The sequence below is a fragment of the Micromys minutus genome (genome assembly GCF_963924665.1).
Source record: "Micromys minutus genome assembly, chromosome: 9".
Classification (NCBI taxonomy): domain Eukaryota; kingdom Metazoa; phylum Chordata; class Mammalia; order Rodentia; family Muridae; genus Micromys; species Micromys minutus.
The window spans coordinates 32903961-32928049 of NC_137978.1; the positions used below are offsets into that span (position 1 = coordinate 32903961).

Consider the following 24089-nt stretch of genomic DNA (forward strand, 5'->3'; position numbering starts at 1 on the left):
AAGCACAGAGCCGGAGTTAACAAAATCATCCCACTACCCAAGAGTGTCTCCAGAGCCCTGAGACCTTCACTCTCCTTATTCCGAAGCAACAGTGGGATAAGAGACACAAAAATGAAAAGGTCTAGCTGGGTAGCAGTAGCACACACTTTTAACCCCAGCACTCAGGAGGCTGAAGTAGCCAGATCTCTGAGTTCAAGGCCAGCCTGATCTATAGACTGAGTTCCAGGACAGCCAGGGACACACAGAAAAACCCTGTCTCTAAAAACAAACAAAACATGCAAAGGCTAAAAAGAAAACTGAGAAGGTGTGAAGATGCCCAGGCTCAGTCCCTGGCAGACAGATCTGGAGTCAGGAATCAGGCACAGGGCGGGCCAGGGCCAAACAAGAGTTTGCAGTAAAGTGAGCCAAGCAGAATTGGGAGCTAGGTGGAGGTCTCTGAGTTTCTTACTCGGTAAGAGTATCCTTACAGCCCCAGACAGGGATGTAGCCATAGAAGTGAAATCCTTGAGAACAACATGGAAACACTATGACTGAACACTTGAAAAAAGCAGCACACATTGTTCCCTCTCACAAGAGGCAGTGGCAAGGACATTAAATGCCACACCCACCAGGACTGGTATAGAGGAAGCACACTCTTCATGTATCCTGACAGGAAATGACATCACTCAGCAGGCTTGAAAGGGTTAGTCTCCCAACTCCCAAAGGTATCTAGGAGGACCAATCCATGGAGGTTTGCCCATTATGAAACAGGGTCAATTCTCCATATTTTTGTAAGAGGCATCCCTGGCTTCTAGGCTTTGGATGAGGTGATTATTCCCCCAACTCTTCTTCAGTAATCTCCCAGAGGCCCTACATTCCATAAAACTCACCTCACTGGGGAGGGGCACAGAGATACCCTTACATCAGGAGCCACAGGCTAGGCCTCTAGAGTCAACATCTCTATGGCAATAGCTCTAGGGACCCAATAATTGAGGGATAATTGCAGAGGCTCCCTAGGAACCAGAGAGAAAAGCCAGGCTTCCATGGTAACTGGTTGCAGTACAGCCTCCGTCTAGCTGGAGGTGGAGGGAAAATTGAGGGAGACTTGGGCCACAAGTTGAAAGAGCCACAAAGTACAAATGGGTAGGAAAGTTTTTACAAGAAGGTCACATCATCCTGGCACTGTTCCCAGTACCAGTGAGCCTCAAAGCCCTGCTTAGCATTGTCATCCTCTGATGGCTCAGGTGGTCCACATTGGAGCCCATCCCCCGGGAGCTTCCATGTAGCTGTTAAGCTCCCTAGCTTGGTGGATGTCATGTCCACCTCAGTCCTGGCCCTGTCCTCACTGGGTATAACCTTTGTCCAGTCAATCTCAGGACAGGAAGGCCCAGGGAGTCCTTGTTCATCCAGCTCTCTGGGGGCCACTGTGTCCAAGAAGCTGCCAATAGAGACACTGTCCAGCCGGTCAGTTGAACTGGTGTCTGGCAGGCTGTCCCAACTGCCCCGCCTTGAACGTCCTGGGCTTCCCCCTGTCAGACTGTACTGACTGCTGGTGAGACTGCTGCAGTGACTGGTCAGTGTCCCCCGCTCCTCCAGCAGCCAGCGCACTGCCTCAATGCCCTCGTTCAAGGTCACCAGCTGCTGCAGGATCTTCACGTCGATAGCTCGAAGGTAAGCCTGAAGAAGTGAGAAAAGAGGTTAGTTCTGGTTCCCTAGCCTTGTGGTCCAGCCAGCTGCACTGCACTTTTAAAAACACAGGAAGAGATAGGGGCTTAGGAGCAAAGGAACTGCTGTTTAATTTTTCAGATGGAGCTAGGCTGGAGATAGAGCTCAGTGCACTAAGCCGTGGGTTCTATCCCTAGCACTGGATAAACTAATGTAGTGATACACACTTGTAATCCAGGCACTCTGGAGGTAGAAGGAAAGAGATCAGAAGTTTAAGGGTATTCTCATCTACGTCGGCAGTTCAAAACCAGCCGGAGGTTCATGAGACCCTGTTTTAAAATTAATGAAATAAAATAATAAAACAAGTTTTTATTTTAAATATGGTTCATGCATATAACTTCAGCACTTAAGAAGCTGAGGAAACACTTGGAAGGGCAAAGGCAGGAAGATCTCTGTGAGTTTAAGGCCAGCCTAGCCTACAAAGTGAGTTACAGGCCAGCAAAGATGACATAGTAAGACACTGTCTCAAGAATCAAACAAGCAGAGCTGGCTGCTCTTCCAGAGGTCCTGAGTTCAAATCCTAGCAACCACATGGTAGTTCACAACTATCTGTAATGAGATCTGATGCCATCTTCTGGTGTGGTGTACTCATACACATAAAATAAATAAATCTTTTTAAAAACCAGCAAACGGAAAGAGAGGCTGAGATAGAAGTCAAGCGTTGGAGGCCAGGGGCTTAAGAGATGGATCATCATCAATTAAGTGTTTGATGCTCCTGATGAAGACTAAAGTTTGGTTCCTGCCACGAGAATTTTGGTTTCTTAAAAAAACAGATCTAGGGTTGGAGAGATGGCTCAGTGGTTAAGAGCACTGGCTGCTCTTCTAGAGGTCCTGAGTTCAATCCCAGCAACCACATGGTGACTCACAACCATCTGTAATGAGATCTTCTGGTGGGTCTGAAGATAGTTACAGTGTACTTAAATATAATAAATAAATAAATCTTAAAAAAAAAAAACAGATCTAGAGGGCTGGAGAGATGGCTCATTGGTTAAGAGCACTAACTGTTCACTAAGTTCAATTCCCAGCAACCACATAGTGGCATCTGTAAATGGGGATCCAGTGCCCTTTTCTGGTGTGTCTAATACTCACTTTATTGAAATAAATAAATCTTAAAAAAAAAAAAAAAAAAAAAACAACTAATAAATCTGGGACCAGAGAGATGGCTTAAGGGTTAAGAGTACTGGCTTAACCAGAGGGATCTGATGCCCTCTTCTAGCATGTAGGTATACATGCAGATAGAACACTTATATACATAAAATAAATCTTAAAAAAAAATTTAAAAGCCTAACAAATTTAGAGTTAGGGTTAATGCAGAGTTCCTGCTCAGCCATGTCCAATCCCCAGCACACACAAATACACACACATCCAAAATCCACTATGACTGGGTGTGGTGGTTTGAATAGGATTGGCCTCTCATAGATTCATGTGTTTAAATGTTTGGCCCATAGAGTGGCACTCTCAGGAGGATGGCCTTTTTGGAGTAGGTGAGGCTTTGTTGGAGGAAGTGTGTCACTAGTGGGCAAGCTTTGAGGTCTCACATGCTCAAGTTACAGCCGGTGTGTCTCAGTCTCCTTCTCCTGCCCGAGGATCAAGATGTGGAATTCTCAGCTACCTCTCCAGCACCATTGTCTGCCTGCATGCCACCATGTTTCCTACCATGATGTGATGGACTGAACCTCTGAGCTGTAAGCCGGTCCCAAATAAATGTTTATAAGAGTTGCTGTGACCTTTAAAAAAATCAAGTACTGACAAAAATATGTTTATATAGTTTTATGCTAAAATGCCTTTAAAAATCTGTACATGTATGTCTGTTTTTTTAAAAAATAAAGTTGTAAGAGGAAAAAAAAAGTTGCTGTGGCCATGGTGTCTCTTCACATCAATAGGAAATTCTAATTAAGACATTGGGCTTCAAACTTTCTATTCAAGGTAAACTACTAGACCAATCCAGACTCACCAATATGACTTATAACCAATGGATAGCTAGTGAGGTGTTAGCTGGGAAGCAGTCTGGGCCAAAAGGAAGTGGGAGCTGAGGAATCAAGTGGGTGCTAGCCTGATTTGCAGTTCCCTGAAGACTGGGTGACAAGGCTTGAGGGAAGTAGGGCTGGACAAAGCTCAGGGTCAGAATCCCAACACTTGGGATTTGGGGCCATTGGTGTCCATTTAGTCTCCTGGAAGTAAGGATGACTCACAGTGTAATCAGGATCCCTCCAGCTCTTGAGTGTACTGAGTTAACCTTTCTCATGCACAAATCTGAAGCTGCCCCTATGCTTTGCCGTGCTCTGAGAACAAAGTCTAGACACAAGAGCTGCTGCATTCACAAGCCTATCACACTATGGTCCTTCTCCATCTCTCTGGCTTGAGTCTAACATACCTCATTGTGAATCAAGATCCTGCTACGTTTGTTGTTGTTTCCGAGACAGGTCTCACTGTGTACCAAGGTTGGCCTGGAACTTCCTATGTATGCCAGGCTGGCCTGAAACTCATAGAGATCTGTTTGCCCTTGTCTTCTGAGTCCTGGGATTAAAGGAGTGCACCAGCACACCTGGTACGTTCATTATTGCTTTTAAGTTTAGTTTAATTTTTAACTGCATTAACCGATTCATATAGAAATGGGTCTGGTGGCACAAGTTTGTAATCCCAGCTAGAGGCAAGATTGCAAATTCAAGGACATTCTGGACAACTATTTTAAAATAGAAAGATACTTTTAAAAAGGACTTGGAGGGCCAGCAAGGTGGCTTAGCAAGTAAGGGCAACTGCCTTTGCCTCCCATATGATTAAAAGTATAAGCCACAATGCCTGACTTTACTTGCTGTTCTTAAAAGCAGCCCCCACATGGTGTCTCATAACAATCCTTAATTCCAGTTCCAGGAGATATGAAAGCCCTCTTTGCAGGCCCACACATAAACATAAACAGGCAAAACAAACAGGAAAACATCTATAATTTTTAAATTCCATGTGACAAATGGTAGAGAAAACAACTGCTGGTGAGAACTGTGCTTACATGGAAGGCCATAACCCAAACCCAGATGAAAGTCCTGAGCTAGGACTGGTTAAGCTGGACTAGACCCAACAGTGGAGGAAGCATTCCAAAAAGGATGTACCCTCCCCCAATTCTAAATGGCAAACACCTGACAGCACATCACTCCAGGTCAACTCTTCTGGGAGGCAGGCCCTCATTCCAGCATTTTTTCTTGAACATCTGATTCTGCTGTCTAACCTCCAGACTGGGATTAGAGTCATGATCTGCCACACCCAGTTCTGTTAGTGCTGAGAAGCCAACTCAGGGCTTTCAGTATGAAAGGCAAGCAAGCACTCAACATCTGAGCACACCCCTAGCCCCCAACAGCATTTCTCTTCCTGTTCAAGCCTCAGTCTATCTCCTCCTTCCCTAACCCAGGTCATCAGCCCCCTGAGATCAGTTCCTGCCCAACTCATTTGAGGTTCTCTGCCTACGGTTGCACAGAGTACCTTTAGTTCAATTTTGTGATTCTCTTGCCTTTGTTATCTGATCTCCCTTTGGTCCCCAAGACTCAAGAGGCTGAGTTGTACTGTGTTGCTTAGGAAACCAATCTGAGCACCAGATTCTTTAATCCTGCGACAGTGGGATTCCCTGACTGTGACAGCATCACCTCCCAGAATAGAAGTAGAAGACTTTCTGGATAGAAAAAGAAAGACATTTCACGCCACCTCTTTGGAAACAGGGTGGAAGATAAGTAGAGTCCACCCAGTGCTTTTCCCTGGAGGCTTTTTCTCTGCCTCATAAGTAGATCAGACTCTGTCCAGCCCAGGTGTCCACAGCAGGGCTCTCTGTGCTCAACCCAAATCAGGCCTCAGGTTAATAGCCTAAAGACCAATTTCTAGATCCAGTGTAACTGACTGCTGGCATTAAATACTGTCACTAAAATAAAAGCTCTTAGCAGGTATCTAGTTCCACAGTTACCCCTTTATTTCTTCCACCAAAGGGTAAAAAGCCCTAAAGACAAGGAAGAGACAGGGCCCTCCTTAAGACAACAAAACATGTCAGAAGCAGAGACAAGATCTGAACTCACGCATGGTCTCCATTCCTTGCCTAATACACTTTTACAAACTGCTCTGTGGAGGTGGCTTCTCATAGCAACAGTTCTTTGGGTGGACTGGGAGACTGCTGTTGTTTGCCCTTCCCACACATCTCAGAATCTGGCTCTTCACTTGACTTCTGACTAAGGAAACAAAGCAAGAGTAGGAAGCCAAAAGCAGGGCTGACCTTAGCCTGAAGGGCAGGCCTCTGCTCCTACTCACGGAGAGCAGGCTGGACCTCTGCCTTCCTGGCCTCAGATCTCCTGCCCTACCCTTGTGCTTCAGTAAACCAGAGCTGAGTACAAGAAATCAGTGCTATCCTGGCCTGAGGGAATCCTGACTGGAGATCTTCTCTCTCTTCTGGTACACCTCATGGGAAACCCCAGAGCCCAAGCCTGATGGGCCAAAAGTTAAGAGATGAAACCAGAAGTTAAATGCACTCCCTGAAAGTTTATAAAGAATGACAGTCAGAGGTTAGGCTGGCCTCTAGATCCCCTGTATGAGAAGCAAGCCTGTGGGCGTCTGAAACTTTTCTCATTTCAATGACATGAAGTGTGCTTAACATATCTGGCACAAAGCACGCCTTCACGATGAATGCGGTCAGATGATCTGGGCTCAAGTCCTGACTTTACTTTTTTGGAGTGACCTTGGACAACTGCTTAACCTCTCTGTACCTCATTTTTCCATATGAGATACCATGTGTGGAGCCAGGTATGAAGGGGCCATCTCGTAGGAGTGGTGGTACAGCTGGATTGCAGAGCCCTCCCCTAGCATGTGAAAGGCCCTGGGCCCAATCTCAACACCTCCGAGGAGAATGGCTGGAGAGAGAGATGGCTCAGCAGTCAAGAGCACTTGTTCTCACAGAGGACCCAGGTTAGGTTCCCAGCACCCATAGTGGCCCACGACCATCCATAACTCCAGTTCCAATTGATTTGATGCTCTTTCTGACGCCCATGGGCAACAGGCATGCATGTGGTACACACACATACACACCAGCAAAATACTCCTTCACAAAGTTTCTTAAGACCCTTTAAAAAGAAACTTTTTAAAAAGAATCCATCTAGGACTGGAGAGATGGCTCAGTGGTTAAGAGCACTGGCTGCTCTCCCAGAGGTCCTGAGTTCAAATCCCAGCAACAACATGGTGGCTCACAACCATCTGTAATGAGATCTGATGCCCTCTTCTGGTGTGTCTGAGGATAACTACATGTACGCATATACATAAAATAAATAAATAATTCTTTTTAAAAAAAGAAAGAAAAGAAAAATACCTTGTATCATCCTGTACGTTTATATTCTAAATATAATTCAATTTTCAGCAGGGTATGGTAGCACATGCCTATAATCTCAACACTCAAGAGGCTGAGAGAAAAGGAATATGAATTTGGGACCAGCCTGAGCTACAGAGAGCCCCACCTCTCTAAAACAAAACAAAACACCTTAGTTTTCAAAGAACAAACTAGGTGAACTCTCTCTGTGCCCTGAGCAATTTGTACAAGGAGGCAAACCCGACCTCTTTCAGAGGTGATTACAGCTACTGCCCTGCTCTGCAGAATTTGGCAGTCAACTACAACCTCCAAGGCCAAATACACACTTGGCATTCATAGCCTGCCCACAGAGATCCTCTCTGACCACTCGGCCCAGAAGACTCTTAGCCTCTCTTACCATAGAATGAGAGCCCTGGCCTGGCCTTCGAGGTCCATGTCCTTCCTTCCACCCTTCCAGATCTGCTTGACACAGGTTGCACACCCAGTGGGGCCCCGGGAAGACTTATTAACTGACTAGTCAGTGTGGGCTTCTGGTTCTGAGCCAATGAGTAGCTGGCAATTCCTCAGTTCTCCAGAACTGGCTGCAAAGTGGTGGCAGGTGTAATTCATCTCTTTCACCGGAACCAGGGCCCCAGGGGAGCCCGCTGGGACCCGGCTGCCCATTTGGCTCAGAATCTAGACCAACAGCTCCAGGGAAGAGAGGGGAGGTATGGCTCCCCTTTTTCCCAAGAAGGTACAGAGACCCTGGAAGTCTGTAAACCAGACTGAGTCTCAGGAGAAGGACCAACACGGACTGTGATGCTACTCTGTCTCTCTGTTAAGGTCTTAGAACCTCTAATACCGTGATGGTGGGATGCTTAGAAAAGGACGGGGTTTTTAGTGTGCCCCAGTGCAGGCAGTTTCCAGCAGGTATTACCTCACCAAAGCTCTTTTTTTTTTTTTTTTTTTTTTTTTTTTTGCTAAATCCTGATATGAATACCCTGGGGCCTTAGGAACAAAACCTCTTCCCTTGTTTGCCAGAGAAGAGGGATAAAACTGTTTGCCTTATAATGGGGTCTGAGGAAATTGGTGGCCCCAGATGCCGGATGGGAAGAATTTGCGCTGTACTAAGTTTGGTTTTGTTTTTTTTTTTTTTTTTTTTTTTTTTTTGCTACTTAGCCCTCGCCTCTCTCCTCCCGATTATTGGGCAGGGAAAACTTCCAAGAGCTGTGCCTCCTACTCCCAGTTCTCAGGACCTATCAACCCTTCATTCACCCTTGGGAGACAAATAATAAGACGTCACTTCACTCTGCTTTCAACTCAGGATCTACGGATTGATCCGGGAAGGACCCTCTTCTCCAGCCCAACTCAGGGAACCTGAGCCTGCCCCTACAAATGTCCCCGTCCCCGTGGCCTGAAGCACCCACACTCACCAGCTCCATCCTCAGCGCCATGATCTTGTCCCCTAGGCCGTGGCCGGTGCTGGGAGCCCCCGAGAGCAGCACGTCCCCAGAGGTTCCCGGCTCGCACTCGCCTCGAAGCCCGCGGAGCAGTCCTTCGGGGGTCTTCCTGCCCACCTTGCCCTCCACGTCTCGCAAGTCGGGCGTCTGGGACTCCGCGGTCCCCTCCATATGGGCTCAAGCCAGAACAGGACTGGGCGACCAGGGTCCGGTTCCCAAGGGTCCTCCCTTCTCTGCTACGAACGCGGAGCGAAACCCGCGGATCCCCGCCCGCTCCGCGCGGGTGGGGGGGTATAGTGGGGGAGAACAGGAGGAGGGCGCCGTAACGCTCAGAAAAGCCGCGCAGTTTTGGGAGCGAGGTACCGAGTAGTGCGCACACAACTTCTAGCCCTGGAGGCGTGGGATCCTGGATTTGGAACTGAAGACCTCAAAGAGAGCTCAGAGCCTTCTCCCTACGTTGGTACCATGTAGGAATACAGCAGGAAGCTAATAAACGTTTATTGAATGAAAAATAGCCCCAATCAGAGCTAACATGGCTACAGAGGTTTTCGAAGGCTTTCTGTTCAAGAGCTGTGTCTGTTTCAGGCTAGAATATAGCCGCTCAGTTCACAGACACCTCCCAGCATCTAAAAATCAGCTGAAAGAGTAAGAGGAGGGCAATCCCCCTGGCCAGCGAGAAGCAACCATTATTAAAACGGAAGGGATCTACACATCTTGATCTTTATCTTACATGGGCTCACAAAAGAGGTGCTTCCCAAAACTGACAGTAAGTCTGGGTAATCTGAAAAGCCTGGCACGTTAGGGCCTGAGATCCTGCATCGGTTTTTGTTTTGTTTTTCCAAGACAGGGATTCTCTGTGTAGCTCTAGAACCCACTGTAGACCAGGCTGTCCTGGAACTAAGAGATCCTCCTGCCTCTGCTGGGATTAAAGGCATGTGTCACCACAGCCTGGCTGCTGCTGCTCCCCCTCCTCTTCCTCCTCCTCCCCCTTCTTTTTACAGAGAAGGTCTCGCTGTGTGGTTCTGGCTAGCCTAGAACTTGCTACGTGAGTGGACCATCTTTGAACTCACTGAGGTCGACCTGTCACTGCCTAGAGGCCACAGAGGGGCATCAGATCCCCAGAGACTGGACTTAAAATTGTGAGCTTTGCAACATGGGTGCTAGGAACTCGGGTCCTCTCTAAGAGTCCTTTGTGCTCTGGCTCAGCCATCTCCACCCCAGCCCTGAGTCTGCATTTCTAAGATGCTACAGGGGACGGCCATGCCACTGCTCTGAGGACCACATTAAGTGACAAGGGTGTGTTTCTAAGCTGTTTGGACTTAATTCTACAGGTAAAGAAGGGCCATGAAAAAAAAAAAAAAGTTCTGTTCTGTTTGGAATTTTAATCCAAATATTTCTAACCCACCATTAGAAAAAGATTTACAATGAAAAAAAAAATTACCTCTTCTCTCTACTCTTTCATGGCTCTGGGCCTACTTCCCAAAGGCCACCCACTTTCAGTTTGTTCTTGTTTGTAGTTTCTTTTGTTTGTGTGTGCTTGTGCTATTCATCATTCTAGATTTTTATTAACTTACTACATGTGTATCTATGTGTCTCTGTGTGGAAATATATATGCAAGTGCCCCAACAGGTCAGAAGCAGGTCTCAGATCCCCTAGAAAGGAAGTTACTAGCAATTGTGAACCATCTGATAAAGCTATTGGGAACTGAACTCAGGTCCTACTTGTAAGAGTATGTGCTCTTGACTGCTAAGTCATCCTTCTAACCCAACCATTCATAATTCTAAACAATCTTTACCACTCCTTCTAATCTTAAATATTATATACTGACTTCCTATGAGTATGTGGATGATTTTGGGGGGCAGGGCTTCTTGATGACCTTAAGTTGGAGCTCCATCTGCCTCCCTAGTGCTAAGATCACAAGTTTGTGCCACACAGACTCGGCCTCAAATATATATACTTTTCCCCACTTTGAGACACAGTTTCATATAGCTCAGGTTGGCCTCAGTTGTATAGCTGAGGATGACCTTGAACTTCTGATCCTGCCTTTTTGCAAGTGTTGGGGTCAATTTAACTCTCCTTTTCACTACTTGACCCATGTAGTTTAATGAGAATGGTCCCCATAGGCTCCTTCACATATTTGGATGCTTGCTTTTCCATTAATGGAACTGTTTGGGAAGGACTAAGAGGTGTGGCCTTATTGGAGGTGTGTCATTGGGGATGGGCCTTGGAGTTTTGAAATGTCCAAGCCATTCTGTTAGTTCTCTCTGCCTGTGCTTGTGGACAGAAATGAAATTTGAGCTCTCAGCTAACAGTCCAGCACAATGCCTGCCTGCCTACCCAATTCCATCCCCCACCCCTGTGGTGGTCATGCATTCTAACCCTCTGAAACCCATGAACTTCAATTTTAAATATTTTCCCTTATAAGTTGCATTGGTCTTGGTGTTTTGTCAGAGCAACTGAAAAATAATTATGTTTTTTCACATAAATTTATTTTTTTTCACTTTACACCCCAATCAAAGTAGCCCCCCTGAAAAAGTTAACAACAAAGTTTTTAACCAGAGATTAACAAAATATTTGCCTCCTTTGTGAAAACTTACTCTAGATCTTTCTCTTTCTTTCTTTTTATTTTTTGTTTTTTGAAAAGGTTTCTCTGTGAAGCTCTGGATGTCCTGAAACTCACTCTATAGACCAGGCTAACCTCCAACTAAGAGATCTGTCTGCCTCTGCCTCCCAAATGCTGAGATTAAAGGTGTATGCTACCACCATCTGGCCTTACTCTGGACTTTTCTTTTTTTAAAGATTCATTATTTTATTTGTGAGTACACTGTTGCTGTCTTCAGACACACTAGAAGAAGGTATCAGAACTCATCAGATGGTTGTAAGCCATGTGGTTGCTGGGATTTGAACTCAGGACCTCTGGAAGAGCAGTCAGTGCTCTTAACCACTGAGCCATCTCTCTACTCTGGACTTTTCAAGGAGTAAGGAAGATTGGAGATGCAGATCAAAACTCTGAGTCAAGGAGATTAACTAAAAACCAAAAATAACTAAAAGTGCCTGGAACAGCTGACTGGAAGGAGTTTGAGGCACAAGGGAAAGAACCGGGCAACGGATTAGTTCATTCCTTCCAAATGCTATTCAACATTGTTCAAATAAAGCAAATTATTTCAACTATCATGACAATTGATTTCAATAATTATGACAGTTTATTTCAACTAACATCACTGGAAAAATACAAAGGGAGTCCGAGCTATATGGCCTGATACAATTTCCCAAGCAGAGGAATCCAAGAGATCTGAGAGCTGTGCCTTTGTAGATCCTGTGGAGAGATGCAGCAGGCAGGGAGACACAGGAGACCTGAGGCTCAGGAGTGAACTGAGGACTGGACAAGTCTGAGAATCTGGACATTATTAAAGATCATGAGAAGACTAGATCTTCATGGAGAGTAAACTTGAGGACAGAAGAGGGTAAGTGACTGATATGAGAATGTCTGCTTATTTGATTGTTAAATAAGAAAAACTTCAGTATAAAGAACTTGCAAAAGAATAAGCCTTTTGTTTGTTTCTGAGAGCAGGTTGCACTTTATCATCTTGGCTGTCCTAGAACTCATGCTATCCACCAAGCTGGCCTTGAATCTATGGCAATCCTTTTTCCTCAGCTCCTGCTGGGAATCCAGAAGTGAGCTACTGTGGGTCTGTTTTAGCATCTTGCTATGAAAACAGACTCTGTAATTATGTGGCCGAGGCAGGGGGATCTACACAGAGTTTCTGGATAGCCAGGGTTCTATGGAGATAGCTCCTGCTTCCTCAAAAAACAAAAACAAAAACAATTGGGAGTGGGGGTTGGACATGGCTCAGTGGCTAGGCACACCTGGTGCTCTTCAGAGGAGAGGTTAGGCTCACAACTTCCTTTAACTTCTACTCCAGGAATATCAATCAGACGGCAACTATGGTCTCAAGAAACACCCGCACTACCTGCACATGCACACGCACACACGCGTGCGCATAATTACAGAGAATTTTTGGTTTTCCTTAAAGAATGGGGTAATCATGGTGCCTATCAATCATGGTTTATGAAATCGAGTTAACGTAAGCGCTTAAAATAGTAGCGGAGCAGGTTTCTAATCCTCATCCCCCGGCCTGGAAGTAGCTTTGCGCGGCCGGGCCAGGCCTCGCCCGAGCTGCAGCCCTCTGATCCTGGAGTGCCCAGTGAGCTGGCCCGAGGTCGCGGAAAGCCGCTTGCTCCGGGCTCCGCGGCGCGGGCCTGTGCTCTCGCCCGAGGTCCACTCGTGCCGGCTGCAACCCTGCAGGAGAGGCAGTGCTCGCCGGCTCCCCTCACCCGGCAGACGCCCGACCGTGGCCACCGCCCTAAGCGCCGCCCGCCGCCCTCTCACCCCGCGGCGGCGGCAGCGGCGGCGGAAGCGGCGGGGCGGGCCGGCCGGGGCGGGGCGCGAGAGGCATGGAGGAGGCGGAGGCCGCGGAGGCCGCGGCGCGCGGGGCCGAGCTGTGCGGGCCCGAGCGCGGCCCGAGCGGGGCCCGGGGCCCCTGAGCCGTAAGTGCCTCCCAATGCGGGTCTAGGAGGGCTGATGCGGGCTGTGTGGGTCTTCTGAACCTTCCGGCGTCCCTGAGAGGAGAGGAGCTGAGCCAGATGGGATGGGGCAAGGGTGGAAGATTGGGGCGCGGGAGGTCGCTGTTCTGTACCAGGACTGGGAAGGACTGGTAGTTGGACCTTTTAAGGACTGATGAATCGTTAAGAGTTGATTGAGTTACTGTCCTCCGCCTCTGAGGCCCTGAGCCTGGACACAGTTCCTCTAGCCCCAGGGAATTTTCAGGTGATCCAACTCTAAAGATTTTCTGGCCAGACCCAGAGAAGTTGAGCCACGTCGCCTAGGGCACACAGCTCAGCAGTTTGCTGAGAGAAGTCATTCGGGATGGTATTAGGCTCTGAGACAAACATCTTACCCTATGTGACTATAGTCCCCTCAGATTCCTGAAGTCATGGACTGGCCGGGACAGGGGTGACTCCCTAATCCAGTATGGATGACTGGAAGCCTAGTCCCCTCATCAAGCCCTTTGGGGCTAGGAAGAAACGGAGCTGGTACCTTACCTGGAAGTATAAACTGACAAACCAGCGGGCCCTTCGGAGATTCTGTCAGGTAAATGAGGTCCCATGGGTCCCAAAAGCTGGCTTCCTAACTTTACCCTAACGTAGACTATGAACTAACTACCTTGGCTACCAAGAAGAGGCAGCAAATTCCTGGAGCGGAAACCTTTGTGTGTTATGGCCTTCTCAAGCAGTGGTTTAGACTCAGGATTCTGGAATCAGAACTCAACTCTGACCTCCTAAGCATCCAACAGAAATCAGAAGTCTGGTCAGGCAAGCTTTGCCCCTGACAGACACCCATCTGTCAGGCAGTGTGGCCGACATTCTTCCGTCTCTTCTGATTCTTCACCATGGTTCTCGGGTCCTAAATCCATCTCAAGGAACTAGTTATGAAGGGGACCAAGGAAGTCAAGTACTCAAATGGAAAAATCCAAGAACACTGGGTAGGAAGGGGTGGAGGGAGACCTGTCAGGGGACCTTCTCTGGGAGATGGCCACAAATCCATGTCCTGATTGAGAACCAGAAAGAAGAGAGGCAGGTCCCCATGTCCTCTCCAGCCAAGGTCATACTGTCAGAAGGCCTCTGGGATCTGGAGAGGGTGTGCCGTAATCATTCCTATCTTTCTACTCAGACAGGGGCTGTACTTTTCCTGCTGGTGACTGTCATTGTCAACATCAAGTTGATCCTAGACACTCGGAGAGCAATCAGCGAGGCCAATGAAGACCAAGAACTGGAGCAAGACTATGGTGGGGGCCGGCTGAGGGTGGGGTAGGGGGAGACCTGGGATCTCATGGTAGGAATGGCATGCAGATCCCACACATTACCCATGCCTGTTACAATTCCCTCTGCAGATGAGGACGTAGGACGTATGGAGTCCCCTCGGCGCAAAGGCAGCAGTCCCCGACGTGTGCTGGATGTCGAAGTATATTCCAGTAGAAGCAAAGTGTATGTAGCAATAGACGGTACTACGGTGAGTGGACCAGCGTTTTCGGCCCATTCAGAGCACAGTGGGGACGGCAGCCCTCTGCCTGTCGGACTCGTTAGGATCAAGTGAAAAGTGTATAAAATGTCTGTGTGGCGAAGGCTTGGCAGTGATCAGGGCATTAGCGGGCAGCTAACCCCCTCGTTTACTTATTATATAACCACTTCCTAATCCCTTTGGCTTCAGCCATGGGCCAGGCACTTGGGTCCTAGAGGTAATGGGACTTGCCCTTCCTAGAGAGGCTCACTGGTAGAGGGATTAGGAGATCTGCAGAGTTAAGTAGAGAGGGTCCAATGCTCTAGGTGCCAGGAAAGTGTTAGAAGGTAGATTGTAGAGTGACGAAATCTTTTCTGATGAGGGTACCATGGGGGCTTTCTGGGAGCATCAGCCTTCAGTCTGAGTTAGAACCGTAGACAGTGATAATATGCCAGGCTGCTGTGGTCTGTGCTTATGAGACCGAGTCCCCGTGAGCGCCAGGATGAATAGCTGGACTTTGTTTCTGTCACTATGTAGGTGCTAGAAGATGAGGCCCGGGAGCAGGGCCGAGGCATCCATGTCATCGTCCTCAATCAGGCCACGGTGAGCTTAAGGATGGGGACCCAGAGGGCTGGGGCTGGACTCTCCTTGCTGGTGACCCTGTTTCATAAGAGGTTTGCTCCTGCCAGGGCCATGTGATGGCAAAGCGTGTATTTGACACATACTCACCTCATGAGGATGAGGCCATGGTACTGTTCCTCAACATGGTGGCACCCGGCCGTGTGTTGATCTGCACAGTGAAGGTCAGTGAGTTTCTCTAGCTGGGCATCTGCTACAGGCCAGGTACTGCACTGGATGCTGAAGATACAATACAAGACAGATTTCCCGCGTCCCTGAGCTCACATCACCGTGATAGCAATAAAACAGTCAACTCAGCCAGCAGGGTCAGGAAATGACAGGTGAAGAAAATTAAGGGGCAGAATGATGTGGCTGCAATTTAGGGAGGGAACGGCTCTTTTGGGAAATGGGCTGAGCAGAAGGTTGGAGGAAGAGAGAAGTAAGCTAGGCAGTTGTCGGGAAAAAGAATTATCCTAGGAAGAAACTTCTGGAACAGTCAACACAAAAGGCCCTAAAGTGGGGAAGTACCTGGCAAGCTTGAGGGACAGCAAGAATGCCAGCGGAGTTGGACAAGAAAAGAGGGTTGGGGAGAGTGTGGAGAGGTGTCAGGACACAGGTGCTGGTCACGTGGGTAAGGGACTTAGCATCTAAGTGACTTGGAATGAGTCTCAGACTCTTAAGCCTTTCATACTTTTTTGTCTGTGAAAGAGAGTAACCAAAGAGTATTTTTGGAGTCGGTGAGTCAACTTACATAAAAGGTTTTATATGTAGTGCTTGAAACGGAGCCAGTACTGAGTGAGGCCAGGTCCTGGACCCACACAAGTCATGGTGACTCTGTTTTGGTCTCTTAGGACGAGGGCTCCTTCCACCTCAAGGACACAGCGAAGGCTCTGCTGAGGAGCCTGGGAAGCCAAGCAGGCCCTGCCCTTGGCTGGAGGGACACCTGGGCCTTCGTGGGACGAAAAGGAGGTGTGGTGACCAAGGCTGTCCACCCTGTAGTATCAAGAGAGGAGAATGATAGGAGAGAGGGTGGTGTGGGAAGGGAATAGATTGTAGTCGGTGAAAGTAGGGAAGGAGTTAGTAGGAAGCCTCATTCTTAAGGCTGGGTCTTTATTGTCCCTCATTCCTGCCTTTGGCCAGGTCCTGTTCTTGGTGAGAAGCATTCTAAATCTCCTGCCCTGTCCTCCTGGGGTGACCCGGTCCTGCTGAAGACAGATGTACCTCTGAGCTCAGCTGAAGGTGGGTTTAGTGGGGTGGGACTCGAGCAATGTCTGAGCATTTGATATTTGGATCCTTAATGAGGCTGTTCTTTCCTTTACTGTGTGCTTGGGGCTTCCCCAATGTAAGAGTCCTGGTAAGATTCCCTCATCCTGTTAACTTCCTTCCTTAGAGGCTGAGTGTCACTGGGCAGATACGGAGTTGAACCGCCGCCGCAGGCGCTTCTGCAGCAAGGTCGAGGGCTATGGGAGTGTGTGTAGCTGCAAGGACCCAACACCTATTGAATTCAGCCCTGACCCAGTAAGTGGGGCCAGAGCAGAGGTCAGGACTCCTTTCCAGCATAGCAAAAGCCCTTAGGAACAGTTCACAGCTTAAGTTTTCTCTACCTCGATCTGGTAGGGGCTGAGGATGTGTCTACACTGAACTCTGAGGACAGGTTGGGGATGGGACAGGCTGTGTTACCAGGGCAGGATGGACTGTGTGTGTGTAAAGACAAGAACAAGAAGAACCCTTGGCCCTTCACTGCCTGCTCTGAGGCCCTTCACTGCACTGAGAATTCTCCCCTAAATGGAGATCCTAGTTGGAAGGGAGAATAAGGGAAGCTAAAAGCTGTTTCTCACACAGCTTCCAGACAATAAGGTCCTCAATGTGCCTGTGGCTGTCATTGCAGGGAACCGGCCCAATTACCTGTACAGGTGAGCCTGGGAGTGGGCTGTACTCAGCACTGACGGGGGGGTGCTCTGGAAGTGGGTGGTGCTTTGGCTCAACTTCTTGTAAAAGGAACTCTTAAAGGAGGCAAAAGGCAGCAGCTGCTAGCCTAGGCCTGTTCTACATGGGTAAACAGAACATATGGGCCTGTTTATAAACATGGGAGTTGAGTTGGGAGAAGAGCCCTAATCTACTTTCCTGGGCTCCTCAGGATGCTGCGCTCTCTGCTCTCAGCTCAAGGGGTATCTCCACAGATGATAACGGTCTTCATTGATGGCTACTATGAGGTGAGTGGGGCTGGGGGCCTCAGGCAGAGCAGGACACCAGACTGTGGATGCTAAATAGCAGTGATCAGTGAGGGCTGTGAAGTATGAGGGGCTTGACATGGTAGAGCCTGCAGAGGTAGGGAAGGTGACAGTGACTCGTGACCATGCCCCAGGAGCCAATGGATGTGGTGGCGCTGTTTGGTCTGAGAGGCATCCAGCACACTCCTATCAGCATCAAGAACGCCCGTGTGTCTCAGGTATTCCTTGGCAAGGGCGGAAGGGGCAGACACCTGGTCCCACCTCCTGCCTCAAATCTTACGTGCCCAATTCCCCACCCAGCACTACAAGGCCAGCCTCACTGCCACTTTCAACCTATTCCCGGTGAGTACCACTGATACAGTCCTCGGGTCTCTGGAGAGAAATTATGTTATGAAAGTTCTTCCCTCACCCGGCCTTGCACTTCCGATGTGAAAGATAGGGTGGGTAAAGCCTAAACATTAGGTCTGAAGACAGAAATCCACAGGATGAGAACAACCTCCTTGGAACCATGATATTCCCTCCTTCCCATCCCTGTAGGAGGCCAAGTTTGCTGTGGTTCTAGAAGAAGACCTGGACATCGCTGTGGATTTTTTCAGGTGACGGGGGTAGCCCACAGTTGAAGTGCTTATAAGTTACATGGGACTTCTGGACTTGCCTAGGTGTTGGGGAAGGATGCGGGGAGATACCTTGGGAGCTTTGAATGAGTTGAGAAGTTGGGGAGAGCTTGCATGCTAGGGCAGACGCTGGGCTTGTATAGAAGGGGGAAAGGGTGAACAGAAACAGCGGGACTACCAGCCCTGCACCGCCAACATCATGGTGTATGGGGGTTGCCTCTCTGAACTCCAACTCTGGCTTTCTCAGTTTCCTGAGCCAGTCCATCCACCTGCTGGAGGAAGATGACAGCCTGTACTGTATCTCTGCTTGGAATGACCAGGTAGGCTGGGTGGCCAGGGCTTACTCAGCATGGGAATCTGTCAAGGCCTGGAGCTAATGTCTCCTATGTTGCCCCTGTCCTTAGGGATATGAACACACAGCTGAGGATCCAGCACTGCTGTACCGTGTGGAGACCATGCCTGGGTTGGGATGGGTGCTCAGGAAATCTTTATACAAGGAAGAGCTTGAGCCCAAGTGGCCCACACCAGAAAAGGTACCCAGCAGGATGGGATCAGTGCGCTGGAATTCCTATCCATTCCAGACCTATAGCCTTCATAATGTTCTGTGACCGCAGCTGTGGGACTGGGATATGTGGATGCGGATGCCGGAACAGCGCCGGGGCCGAGAGTGCATCATCCCGGATGTCTCCCGATCCTACCACTTTGGCATCGTCGGCCTCAACATGAATGGCTACTTTCATGTAAGCGGGGTATTAGGAAGTAGGATACTATATGGCTTAGTTGTCAAGGACATGGTCTCCGGAGCCTTGGCACTTACTAGTCACATCACTTACTGTTCTGTCTCTGCCAGTTTCTCTATCGGCAGGATCAGGATTAAAATTGCTTCTCACTAAGGGCCAAACAGATCGCAGCCTTGTGATTCCAGCACTTGAAGAGCTGAGGCAGGAAGAACATTAGTCTGAAGCCCTGTTTCAGAAAACAAAACCAGCAACAGCAAACTGAGCTGGGCCTAATCCCAGTCCTTAGGAGGCTGAGCCAAGAGGGTTACTATGAGTTTGAGGATACAAACTAACAAACAAACAGACAACAACAAAAACTCAAAATGAAAAACTTCTCTCATTATTGATCTGAAATTAAAACAAAACAAAGAAAATACTTAAGGGTGGTGGTGATAAAGATTAAAACACGGGGCTGGAGAGATGGCTCAGTGGTTAAGAGCACTGACTGCTCTTCCAGAGGTCCTGAGTTCAAATCCCAGCAACCACATGGTGGCTCACAACCATCTGTAGTAGGATCTGATGCCCTCTTCTGGTGTGTCTGAAGACAGAGACAGGGAACTCATACATAATCAATAAATCTTTTAAAAGATTAAAACACCTTTATTCCCAGCAGTTAGAAGGCAGAGGTAGGCAGATCTTTGAGTTTAAGGCCAGCCTGGTCGGCTTGCCTTGTAATACAAAGAAACAAAAACTTAGATTTTTTATTTTTTTGTATTTGTTACTGTTTTTCTTGTGTGTATGGTAAGTGCACTATGTGTGTTCCTGGTACCTGAGGAAGTCAAAAAGAGGGCATCAGTGTCCCTGAAACTGGAGTCACAGATGGTTGTGAGCTACCATGTAGGAGCTGGGTACTGGAACTCTGATGGTCTGCAAAAATATTGATTTTAACCACTGAGTCATTTCTCCTTCCCTGAATATGTTTTAAAATTATTTTATACAGATGAGTGTTTCTGCCTGCGTGTGTACATGCATCATGTTTGTGTCTGACAGCTAAGGAATCTAGCAGAGGGCACTGAGTCTCCTGGAACTGGAGTCACAAATGATTGTCAACCACCATCTGGGTGCTGAGAACCGAACTTTGGGACCTCTATAAGAGCAGCAAGCCAGGCAGTGGTGGCATGAGCCTTTAGTCTCAATATTTGGGAGGCAGAGGCAGATGGATCTCTGTGAGTTTGAAGCCAGCCTGGTTTTTTACAAAGTGAGTTCCAGGACAGTCAGCACTACACAGAAACCCTGTCTCAAAAAAGAAAAAAAGAGATAAAGAAAGTGGGGGACAGAGTGCATATGAACTATACAGCTGAAAGGATATATTACATTTGGAACCTCCTAGAAGCTAGAAAGACCCCAGAGAAAGCTAATAAAAGCTTTATTTACTAAGGAAGGACAAGTGCTTCCTCAGGCCATTCATAGTACCCAAATCAGTTTCCTTCCTTCTAACCCATCTTTGCTATTGGCTACATCCAACAGAAGGGTGTCTGTTTCTCCCTCTCCCCTCCTTCCCCCTCTCTTCTCTCATGTGTATGTTTCTGCCCCATCCCACCCCCACCGTTTGTTTTAGGCAGGGTCTCTTGTAGCTCAGCCTGACACTGGTCTTGAACTTTTGATCCTCATACCTCCATATTTCTTTTTAGTCTCTGTAGCAAATATGGTGAAAACCAATGGGAACAGGACTAGTTCATGGGTCAGTGGCTTGAGCCAAGGGACCAGACCAAATTAAAGCTAGTAAGAGTTTGCCAAAGACAGCAAGTCAGAGGGCCCTGGGTCTTGTAGATCTTTAGTAGGTCAGTGAGCAAGTGTGGGCCCGACTAAGAAAGCCTTGCCTTCTATTCTCATCCCTGTTTTAGGAGGCCTACTTCAAGAAGCACAAGTTCAACACAGTTCCAGGTGTCCAGCTCAGGAATGTAGACAGGTAGAGACTGGCAGCAGGTTCAGGGGGTGGATATCTAAGGCTTGATGGCCAGTCCTTGCTAGTTCTTTCCTGTCTGGCGCCTTGGGTATTTCCCCCGGCCTTGCTGTACCTTTTCCCCATGTGACCCTTTGCCTTGCCCATTCCTTTCCATGCACCTGAGAACCTCTCCTTTGATTTGTTTCTCCCTCCCCTTCAGTCTGAAGAAAGAAGCTTATGAAGTGGAAATTCACAGGCTGCTCAGGTATGGCCTAGGGACTTGGGATGCCTGGCAGGAAGTAAGGAATCAAATATTAGCTTTCTTGGTGCCACAGTGTATGGGCACTATAGAAAATGAAAATTTTTCTATACATTATTAAGTACAGACATTATTAAGAACTTCAAGAAGGTAGCATCAGAGCATTAAATCAAGCCCAGGGCCCTCCCTGTGTGTTCCACCTAGGAAATGTGGCGTGTTTTGACCTTAACTTTTTTATCCCCAATGCAGTGAGGCTGTGGTTTTGGACCACAGCAAGGACCCTTGTGAAGACACCTTCTTGCCGGACACAGAGGGCCATACCTATGTGGCGTTTATCCGAATGGAGAAAGATGATGACTTCACCACCTGGACTCAGCTTGCCAAGGTGCCTCAGGCTGAGGCTCCCTCAGTTGTGGCCTCGTCAGCACGCACTGCCCTGCTAGCAAGAGTCTTTGTTGTAGAGTTTTCCATCTTGGAACCTTCTCATGCATTCAAGAACACACCTTCCTGGTCAGGTGTGGTGGTGCAGGCCTTTAGTGCCAGCACTTGGGAGGCAGAGGCAGGCAGATCTCTGAGTTCAAAGCCAGCCTTGGTCTACAGAGTGAGTTCCAGGATAGCCCATGACTACACAGAGAAACCCTGTCTCAAATAACCAAGAAGAGAACCTCTTGCTCAAATCCGTACTCCGGATAATACTTCACTTGAAGAGTGAGGTAGCTGCAAGGCCTTCAGAGGCTCCTCTCCCCAGCTTCCTGACCTTCTCTTTCTCCTCCTCTATCCCTGCTAGTGCCTCCATATTTGGGACCTGGATGTTCGTGGCAATCACCGGGGCCTGTGGAGATTATTTCGGAAGAAGAACCACTTTTTGGTGGTGGGGGTCCCAGCCTCCCCTTACTCGTGAGTCACCCTGTTCTGCCCTAGGAAATGGCCTCCTGGAACTGAAGCATGTCCTCTCCTTTGTACCATTCATCTGTTATGTTTCAGAGTGAAGAAACCACCATCAGTCACCCCTATTTTCCTGGAGCCACCCCCAAAGGAAGAAGGCGCCCCAGGGGCTGCTGAACAAACATGAAGCCTCCTCCAGGACCCTGCAGGGCTGGGTACTGTGTACCCCAGACAAGCGAGCCCATTGCCCTATCCTGTAGGATTTTGTAGATGCTGGTAGGGCTGGTTTGTTTTTAACATGGGATTTAATTACTAACTTTAAGGGGAAGCATCCCCTGCTTCAACACCCCATTCCTGAGTTTAAGGTCTATTTATTTACTTCCTTATTGAAGAGCAGGAGAGTTTCCAGGACCTCTTTGGGATCCCTGGGTAGCTGATCCACTCTCTTTACACCCTGTCCTCCCAGGCCTGGCTCAGAACCTATTTATTGACTGTACCGAGGGCCTTGGGAACAGGCCCAACCTGGGGCCTTTATTCCTCCCTGGACCAGGATGCTGCCCTGAGGGTAGGACTGGCTCATACTCAGGAAAACTGCTGTGCCCAACTGATGGACAGGCCCGTTGGGGTCCGTGTGCTGACAGACTCACTCAGAGACCTTTAGACACTGGACCAGGCCTCCTCTTAGCCTTCTCTTTGTCCAGATTTCCAAAGCTGGATAAAGATGGTCATTGATTAAAAAAGGAGAAAATCTCTGGGGGTGTATTTTGTAGTAGTTTTGTGGGGGAATATGGCGTGGTGGCAAGGGAGAGAATCACTTGAATGGTGAGGTGTTTTAACTGTCTGCCATAGTTTATCTTCTGTGAAGCCATTTGGCCACCAGGGGATGCCCAAGTCTCAAGCTTCAAGTCTTTGTTTTAGAAGGGTTCCACCCTGGCACCACCCTCCAAGCAACCACCTCACACCCCTTCCTCACTGTTTTACCATCTGGCTAGTTCTGGCCTTGTTTGTCTGGAGCCAGCACCTGTCCCCAGAAACGAGTAGGTAGAAGAGACCAAAAGGATGAATGGGGTGGATGAGAGAAGTGCTCCAGAAGTGACTGTAGTAGAGACTGGAGACAGGAAGTGACAGGCAAGAAACAGTGGCTGCCACAGGAATGTGGGAGATGATTTTGAAGGGAGATACTCGGTAGGCAGTTACAGAAGCAAGGGTTTCTATGGCCTGGATTGGTTGTGTGCAGAATTCCATACAGGGATGTTTTTCTGTATAAAAAGGCCATGGTTTTCATCAGATTCTCAAGAGGCTAGTAACTTAAAGGAGCCTAGGAAAGTGAGATAATCACCAAAAAAGAGACAGTATAGTCCATTGGAAGTCAGATAGCCCAAGGCAGGGGAACATGACCTTTAAGGCTCTGAAGGATTAAGATCAGGCCCTGAGTAGATCTTGCCAAGGAGTCGGGAACTTACTGGAATTCCAGCCCTTTATCTGTGCTGTCCTCAGCAATAGTATTGGTATATTGACGTTGGTCCCACCCTGACCCCTTCAGTGTTTGCTAGGGCTAGAGATAGTGTTTCAGGTGGCAAAGTAGGCACCGGAGAAGCAATTAGACCTCCCTGGGCAAACAAATTCCCCTCCCCCTCCTGCTTCCACACAGGCAGCTGTGGGAGGAATAGAGTTCTGTGTAAGATGAAATATGTTGGCAAAGGGTGACGGCCAACAGTTCTCTACCTAGAATCCTAGTAGATACTTGGTCAGGTTTCACTGAAGCTGTGTGCCTCTGGCCAAGTCTCTGTTCCTTTTTGGGCCTAACAAGTGGGTGGGTGATAGCTGTGGGCTGCTCTGGAAAAGCCCGTAGAGACAGATGGAGGGTAGGGGTGTCAAAGGGAAGGGAGGAGGGAAGATAGTCAAACGGCTTTGCTTGGTGGCAGCTATTGTTCTGTTGCCACTTGAAGTACACAAGCATTCAAAAAAAATTTTTTTTTCTGAGACAGGGTTTCTCTGTGTACTTGGCTGTCTATGTAGACCAGGCTGGCCTCAAGCTCGGAGATCAGCCTGCTTCTACCTCCTAGGTGCTGGCATTAAAGGTGTGCGCCACCAACGTCCTGCTTTTTTTTTTTTTTTTTAAGGACATTCTGGTCAGGTTCTTCAGGTTGGACTGTCACTGTGGCAAGCAAGGTCCACCCTGTGACAGGAGCCAGTCTGGTAGTCTCGACCTCAGCTTTTCAATTGAGAAGCCGAGGGACTCTGGCAGTTAAGGGCAAAGTAAAGACTATAGTGTATAGTGGTGTGCTGCC

General features: G+C 48.3%; 2 protein-coding genes across 2 annotated transcripts; one reads left to right on the plus strand and one right to left on the minus strand.

The window, feature by feature from the left end:
• Positions 1-474: 474 nt before the first annotated feature.
• Positions 475-8640, minus strand: LURAP1 (leucine rich adaptor protein 1; the record flags this gene model as incomplete). The annotated part of the gene is made up of 2 exons (XM_080921795.1): positions 475-1656; positions 8443-8640. The coding sequence occupies 2 exons, from the start codon at positions 8638-8640 to the stop codon at positions 1135-1137; spliced, it is 720 nt and encodes a 239-aa protein (XP_080777921.1). The 3' UTR covers positions 475-1134.
• A 4263-nt stretch (positions 8641-12903) lies between these two features.
• POMGNT1 (protein O-linked mannose N-acetylglucosaminyltransferase 1 (beta 1,2-)) lies at positions 12904-22550 on the plus strand. Its single transcript, XM_080920733.1, has 22 exons — positions 12904-13017; positions 13443-13621; positions 14201-14315; positions 14421-14539; positions 15065-15130; positions 15217-15330; positions 15997-16114; positions 16286-16384; positions 16536-16663; positions 16988-17058; positions 17283-17358; positions 17511-17594; positions 17677-17718; positions 17914-17972; positions 18238-18310; positions 18395-18523; positions 18605-18730; positions 20614-20678; positions 20875-20919; positions 21163-21298; positions 21701-21810; positions 21898-22550. Exons 2-22 carry the CDS (start codon positions 13502-13504, stop codon positions 21983-21985), a joined length of 1983 nt encoding a protein of 660 aa, XP_080776859.1. The 5' UTR covers positions 12904-13017; positions 13443-13501; the 3' UTR covers positions 21986-22550.
• Positions 22551-24089: the final 1539 nt, after the last annotated feature.

What these genes read in the sequence shown, in the direction of transcription:
- POMGNT1 (XM_080920733.1), top strand. Translation starts at nt 13,502, where the DNA reads ATGGATGACTGGAAGCCTAGTCCCCTCATCAAGCCCTTTGGGGCTAGG. An exon ending in AGAACGCCCGTGTGTCTCAG is followed by an intron (nt 17,595 to 17,676) that starts GTATTCCTTGGC and finishes TTCCCCACCCAG; the next exon opens with CACTACAAGGCCAGCCTCAC. An exon ending in CCACTTTCAACCTATTCCCG is followed by an intron (nt 17,719 to 17,913) that starts GTGAGTACCACT and finishes CCATCCCTGTAG; the next exon opens with GAGGCCAAGTTTGCTGTGGT.